General features: G+C 34.2%; 1 protein-coding gene across 1 annotated transcript; it reads left to right on the forward strand.

The window, feature by feature from the left end:
• Nucleotides 1-1486: 1486 nt before the first annotated feature.
• On the forward strand, nt 1487-4464 carry MED8 (mediator subunit 8). The gene is made up of 10 exons (XM_079053448.1): nt 1487-1918; nt 2063-2187; nt 2309-2433; nt 2502-2790; nt 2877-3241; nt 3348-3401; nt 3479-3688; nt 3856-3909; nt 3980-4034; nt 4114-4464. Exons 1-10 carry the CDS (start codon nt 1704-1706, stop codon nt 4311-4313), a joined length of 1692 nt encoding a protein of 563 aa, XP_078909574.1. The 5' UTR covers nt 1487-1703; the 3' UTR covers nt 4314-4464.
• Nucleotides 4465-7698: the final 3234 nt, after the last annotated feature.

Here is a 7698-nt window from a genome sequence, read left to right on the forward strand (position 1 = left end):
GATGTGTTTGTTCATCGTGTTCTTGAGATCTTTATCTGATTCATCAGTTGTTCATCATGTGTGTGTTAGATCAGAACACCAAGAATACGAAGAACATGAAGAACACGAAGAACATGAAGAACACAAAGAAAACGAAGAACACAAAGAAAACGAAGAACACAAGGGCTTCAGATTTGAGTGTGTTTGTTAGATCAGAACACGAAAAACACGGACCATATCAAAAAACAAACCTAGATCAAAACACAAACCCATATCTTCAAACTCGATTTCTGGGTTTGAAAACCCTAACTCGAGCTCATCTTCAAGCTCGATTTTGGAAAACCATCTTCAAGGAACCCAAAACACACAAAATCAATTTCTTATTTGTTCTTGGAGATAATTTGATTTCAGATCCGATGTTAGATCTGGGTTGAAGACGATGAAGAGGTTGAAGATGATGAACATCAGATTTCGATTTTTTCTGAGTGTGTGTTAATGTTTATCTTTTTTTGAGTGTGTGTTCGTGTTCGTCTTTTTCTGGGTATGTATTCTTGAAAATCGAATGAAGATATATGAAGATCTGAAAATCGAATGAAGATATCTGAAGATCTGAAAGTCGATGTGTGTGTGTTATTGAACAAGGACCGTGTGTGTGTTCTTGAACGATGTGTGTTCTTAAACAAAAATTGTGTTCATCTTCTTCACAGAAATCAAAAATCAATGTGTGTGTTCATCTTTTTCACATAAATCAAACAATCTCCAGAAGTGTTTGTGTGTATGTGTTCATGCTTGAAGATCAGATTTGGGTTTATTGGAACGATTTTCAGATGTGTTGATGCTTGATTTTGGAACAACACACATACACTCATCTGATGTGTATGTATGTGTGTTCATCACATATCTTGAGTTCATGAGAAAATATAAGAAAAAAGAGGGGAGAATAGAAGCTGAAACAAATCTGAAGTATGTATGTTCGTCTTTGCCGGAAAAATCATGAACGCCGGAGACTCGCCGGAAAAGATGACCGGAGCATCGTCGGAGTTGTCAAATACGTCGGAAACTGGGTAAACCTTGAATAGCAGGTCATAAGGATGTTATTTGAACGGTTCAACAAGTTCAATGAGAAAATGTGGACAAAAAAAAAGTCACTGACTAAATGTGTACAAATTAAAAAATATGTTACCCTTTTAAGTCATTATCCCTTACACCCCGTTCCCGAGTTCAACTTAACGAGAGAAAGGAAAAGAAATGGATGGAAATGAAAAGAAAATAAAAGAAATTTATATTCCCGAGTTTCATTAAAAGAGGGAAGAGGGAAGTGGAGGGAAATGGGAGGATCACTTTCCCTCCTAACTTTCCTTCCGATTTGGAGGATTTGAAAAGAAAGAACAAAATGATTCATTTTTCCTTTCACTTCTCTCCAACTAGGAACACAAAACAAATTTTTTTTTTCTATCCTTTTCTGGCTTTTTATCTGTTCTCTTTTTCTTTTGTTAAACTCTGGAACAAAGTGTTAATGAAATACTCGAACTAAAAAACTTTTACAGAAAACGCAGTCATAATTCATAAATCAGCTCTGTGTATTTCGAATCTTTGTAATCGTTTAACCGAAAACAAAATTGTTGGGTAATCATCTGTTCGTGATCCACACACGACTGGTGAACGCAGAACATCGGCGCTAATTCATTGATTCCTCGAGTCTCGTGCTCCGAGTTGCGCCGGCAATGGATGGTCCGATGGGAGTAGGTCAAGGGCAGCCACAGCAGCAACAAGAACAACCACAGCAACAAGCGGTGGCGAAGGAGAGGCTGAACCCTGCCGTACAGCAGCAACTTAACCTAGAATCCGTCAAGACTAGAGCCTTGAGCCTTTATAAAGCCATCACTCGCATCCTTGAAGATTTCGAACTCATTGCCCGCACCAATTCCGTACCCAAGTGGTTAGTTTCCCCAATTAACAAACATTTTGAATTCACGCATTGTAATATTAATTTCGTTGAATTTAGCAATGCTTCTGAACTTAGAACGATGTTAATCGTTAACATTTGAGAAAGAATTGTTCTCATTTTTTTCGGGTGCACCAGGCAAGATGTATTGGGTCAATTTTCCATGGTAAACCTTGAGCTCTACAACATTGTGGAAGACATTAAGAAGGTTTCAAAGGCATTTGTTGTCCATCCAAAGAATGTCAATGGTGAAAATGCTGGAAGTAAGAACTTGTTAACCCTCTGAAAACATACATGATACATTCGTCATTTGAAAATATTCCTAAGATGCTTTGACATATCAAAATTGAAGATAAAACTAATGATCTTCTACTTCCATTGTAGTATTGCCTGTTATGATTTCATCAAAGCTATTACCAGAGATAGAAGCAGATGACAATTCCAAACGAGAACAGTTACTATATGCAATGCAAAATCTCTCCGTCCCCTCACAGATTGAAAAGTTAAAGGTAATAAATATAGTGTGATCAATCACTTTTTATTTCCTGAAGCCTTACATATGCACCATTTTTTGTAGGCTAGAATTGACATGATTGGAGCAGCTTGTGAAAGCGCTGAAAAAGTCATTGCTGACACTAGAAAAACCTACTTTGGCACTCGCCAAGGGCCCACCAATATCTTAACTCTAGATAAAGCTCAAGCTGCAAAGATTCAAGAACAAGAAAATTTACTTAGACATGCTGTTAACCATGGTCAAGGTTTACGCATACCCATGGACCAAAGACAGATCACATCATCACTTCCATCTCATCTAGTGGATGTGCTCCCAGTAAATGATGGCATCCAGACCATTTCTGAGTCATCCGGTATATTAATATCCTTAAAAAAAACAATCAAAGATCAATAAATGTTCATCTTCTTACAATAATGTGGTTTTGTCTTTTTTTCACAGGAATGTACATGAAGAACACCCCTCCAATGTCTTCAAATACTGTAAACAGTCAAGGAGCATTGTTGCAGGCTTCTGGCTCACAACTCATGGGAAGAGCAGCTGCATCACCTTCGGGTCCCACTGGGGCATCATCTTTTGATAACACAACAGCATCTCCTTTACCATATGCAAACTCACCAAGATCTGGAAACATGATGAACACACCTTCCCCACAACAACAAACTCAACAACAACAACAGCAGCAGCAACAACAACATCAACAACAACAACAACAAAGACAAAGATTGATGCAGCAGTTACCACAACATCAGCAGCAAATGCTTGCTCAATCACTCAGGCAAAATCCAATGACTGGATTAGCACAGGTATGTATGGTTGTAGCTGTAGAATACTACAATTCAATTTGGATTATATATCATTAGAATTCAGATAATGTGTAGTTGTAATGTTGTAATGATTTGATATGTGCAGAATCAATTGTCACAGCTGCATGATTTGCAAGGTCAAGCTCAACAGAAGTATCAGGTGATTTGGATATTATGTTTTTCGGTTGATATTTTTAGTATTTTGATTATTATTAATTTGTTATTATGTGTTGTTAGTTACATGGTCAGAATCAAATGGCTTTTTCTCAGTCATTAGGAGGGCAACAATTTCAAGGTAGACAATTACCTAGTGGAGGTATTCAACATGGGATTGCACAAAACCAACTAAACCAAGGAAACCAATTAGGTCGCCATTTAAACCAAATGTCTACCACTGCCAACACTGCATTGTTTAATGCTGCACAAGCTACACCAAATAACCAAATGGTCAGTTTTACATTTCCCCATCTGTTGCATTTTGTCTCTTTTAATGAAGATTGTTATATGTTGGAGCTAATCACAAAAATGACCAAAAGAGGCAAGGGTATTAATGTATTATACCAGTATTACATATTTATTTTGGTGATTAACTAATGGTCGTTATATAATGTTAGATGTCAAATATGACGGGTATGATGCCATCACAATCAATGTTACCTCGGATGCAGGTTGGGTTTTTTGTTCTTTTTTTTTTTTACAAATTTGTATTATTTATTTATTATCTTTTGTAAATTTCAGTTTGGATTATCTGGTGGCAACCGGAGTCTTGGAGCTCAAAATTTGAATGATCAGGGTAGGGGCATAATTATTGTTTGAAATTAGGTCATTTTTGTTATATATGAATAATGATGGGGTTTTCATTTGGATGACAGTGTTTAATATGGGAGGGAATCCTGGTAGCATGATGCCTATACAACAGCAACAACAGCAACAACAACAACAGCAAGGTGGTTTTGGGAACATGCAACAAAACACCCAGAATTTACAACAACAACCTGGTATGGTGGTACCTATGCAGCAGAATCCTCAACAGAACCATCCCAACTTTCAACAACATAGACAAAACCAGTAGTACCTTATCTTATTTTTTACTATTTATGTGTTAAGGTTGTTACAGTTGGCAAATGTCACTGCTGATTGCTGAATTGTCTGTTTCTTTCTTCTACTTATCAGTGTAAACAAAACAAAATTGCATGCATTTTTTTTTTTTTGAGTTACATATACATATTCTATCTCACTAAATTGTTCTTTTCTTGATCAGGATTTGAAATTTTGACATATGGACAACAATAGTGAAAGTTAGTTTAGAAGATTTTGAATTGGTAGTTTCCTTTTCCTAATATAGAAGATGATTCCTCAGAAAGCAGGGGTGATAGCTACTTTTCGTATCTAATTGGATTATTAATCATTAAGTTCCTTGTTTCAAAATAAAGAAAAAACATTTAGCTTCTATAAGTGCCTCAGTTACCATTTTACTCGAGACAGATCTATAAAGTGACAATAAATGGACTTTACATATTAACTTTTCCACCCTCACTAAAAAAGCACTTTTTGCCTTATGTAAAAAGTTCACCTTTGAAGTTGAAATCACTATATGTATACATGTTATTAACCGGAGTGGAGTAAATTAAACGATTGGTCCCTAACTTATTTTTCTAATTCGGAAGGTCTTTACAGTTTGTTTTTGTTGCGCGCTTGGTCCATGTCTTACCTAAAAAAAACTATTTTGTCTTTGATTTTTTAATTTATTTAAATAAATACACCCCTAACTCTATTTCCACCTCACCTTAACTTACCTACCCCATATTATTTAAATAAATTAAAAAATAAAGGACAAAATAGTCTTTTTAGCTAAGACATGGACCAAGTGTACAACAAAAACAAACTATAGGGACCTTCCGAGTTAAAAAAAAAATAAGTTAGGGACCAAACGTGCAAATTATCCCAAACCATAGGGACCATTCATGTAATTTACTATAGTTCATAAGGTGTTAAATCTTAAGATAGCAACATTAGAAATAGGAAATGTGGCAATAAGAAGCTATGCACACAAAAGAATGGTGTTTCATTTCCCCAATTTGAACATACATTATAAAGTAACGCAGAGTACCAAAGTGCCAACCATCATGGCATATTTTAATTACAACAAATCTTTGTAGTCTTGTTGGTTAGGATCTTTGTATGTAACAGCAGATTTGGGGTTCATGTCTTAGTAATGATTTTCTTTTTAAAAAATTTAACTTAAATAGAATGACTAATATTCTTACTATATGTCAGTTTTAGTAAGGAATTTTTTATCCCATGCATAAAATATCTTCAAACCGGTCACAATTAAGAGGGAAAATAAATCATGCAAATCTTGTTACCCGCATTCCAAGATTTGAACAAAAATCATCCCTAATAAATGAAATAAGTTTGCCACATGTCACTCTCTCATGCATTATATCACATGTCATTTTGTCATAATTTTTGAAATATTTATTTTCCACTTGTCATTTATTTCATTTTTCATTTACCGTTTAATCATTTGTATTTAACATTTTATTTTAATCAACCCGTATAGTATACGAGTCTCACAACTAATTAACCATTATACCAAAATAGTCATGATTTTCGCAATAGCATCTACCAAAATCTCTAAAATGACACCGTCTTTGCGAAAATATCTAAAACAACACCGTCTTTGAGGATTTCACAAATGTCATGCCAAAATCCCAACCATCTGCAAAAAAAATGGGTCCCAAAACTAGAGTTGATTTTTTTCGCAGATACTATCTATGAAAATCCAAGTTTTAACAACGAAAATTAAAGTTCACCTACAAAAATTAAAAAAAAAACTATATTTTTTTGAAGTCTTTTTTTTTGTTACAAGTGTTAAAAAACCAAATCTAAAGTGAAAGAAAGCTTAATATTGTCATTTTCACTTACAATAATAACAAAAAATAGATTTCTCATATTTTTTCATTGGGTTTTTCAGATTGATATGAGGATTCTAAAGAGGTGAGAAATTCATTTTGTTTGTTATTTCCGTATGTATAAAATTATAACATTAAGCTTTCTTTTACCAAATGACATGTGGTCTATCGGTATCATCAGAAGTCGACGGAACGGTGTCCTTGAACCAAATCTCAGGGATGAAATGGTAGATTTAAGAATGAAATAGTAGGTATCTGAGTTATCCGTTAAAAAAAAAACAATGTTAATCTTTCCTTTGCTCACAAAATGGGTTTTGAAAACTTCAAACACAAAAAGCTTCAAAAAAAATATTTTTAAAATTTTCACAAATAAACTTCAATTTCCATACGTAAAACCAAAATTTTCGCAAATGAAGATTTTTGTTTTTCAAAATTCAGTTTTGGGATCCATTTTTTGGCAAAATTTTGAGATTTTCGCAGGTGACATATGAATAAATGTGAAAATTATAAAAATAACAACCAACTAAAAGATTAACAAAATATAAACAGTCTATTAGATAAAATTCATATGAAGAGATAGGCGGTGTTTGTTTTTTCTTAGAAGTTTTTCTTGAATTATAATGTCTACGTGCGTGAATACTTTTTTTTTACCGTAGACCACTTGTTTTTTAAGAAGATCGCATACCTAAAAAGGTTTATGAAACCTTTATGGGATCTCTTCTTGTGGAAGACATGAAAAAGTTTTTGAAATCCCGCAAACATTCTAAACCTAAAAAAATCAATCCTATTTTTCACGCTTTATTCTTTAATGATTTTCTTCCACATCTGCCCTACTGTTACCACCATTGCGGCCTCTACCAACACTACATTCGCCACCTCCACCACCATTGCAATCACCATCACCTCCTCCAACCCCTCCCTTCACCGCCATCTCAACCATTACCACCACTACCACCACCATCACCCATATGTTACTTCCTCCATCATCACCACCACCACTGCCACTACTATCACCATCACCACTGCTACTTATTCCAACATCGTCGTCTTTAATTATCATCCATAAATCAATATAGTTAATGTGTGTGTATGTCATATGGTTTGTCTGTTTGGTATCATATATGATCAATGTGGTTTAATATCCTTTATGCAGTCTGCAAACTTAAAAAAAATATTCTTTTTTTTTTTTGCAAACTGCAGACAGTTAGTCTACATCTTCTTCTGCAGATGCGTTTGCAAACTAGAGATGTTTTCCTCTTAAGAAATAAATAACATCGTAATTGACAACTTTGTATAAATTAAAGATATAAGGATGTAACACTTTCAAATATTCTATTTAAATTGAAAATATTTATAATTACTAGATTATAAAGAGTTTACAATGTTTTTGAAAAAAAGAATTATTCATAATGTATTCAAGGTGCTAACAAACTGATTTTATTACATAAAAAGGTAACAATTTTGATTAATATTTCCACCTCCAACATGTCACTTTTATTTGCACACTTCTTGGTGGATTTCAAGTGCCTTTAAGATTGTGGC

This window comes from Lactuca virosa, chromosome 5 (genome assembly GCF_052849685.1).
Source record: "Lactuca virosa cultivar CGN04683 chromosome 5, Lactuca_virosa_CGN04683_v6, whole genome shotgun sequence".
NCBI lineage: Eukaryota > Viridiplantae > Streptophyta > Magnoliopsida > Asterales > Asteraceae > Lactuca > Lactuca virosa.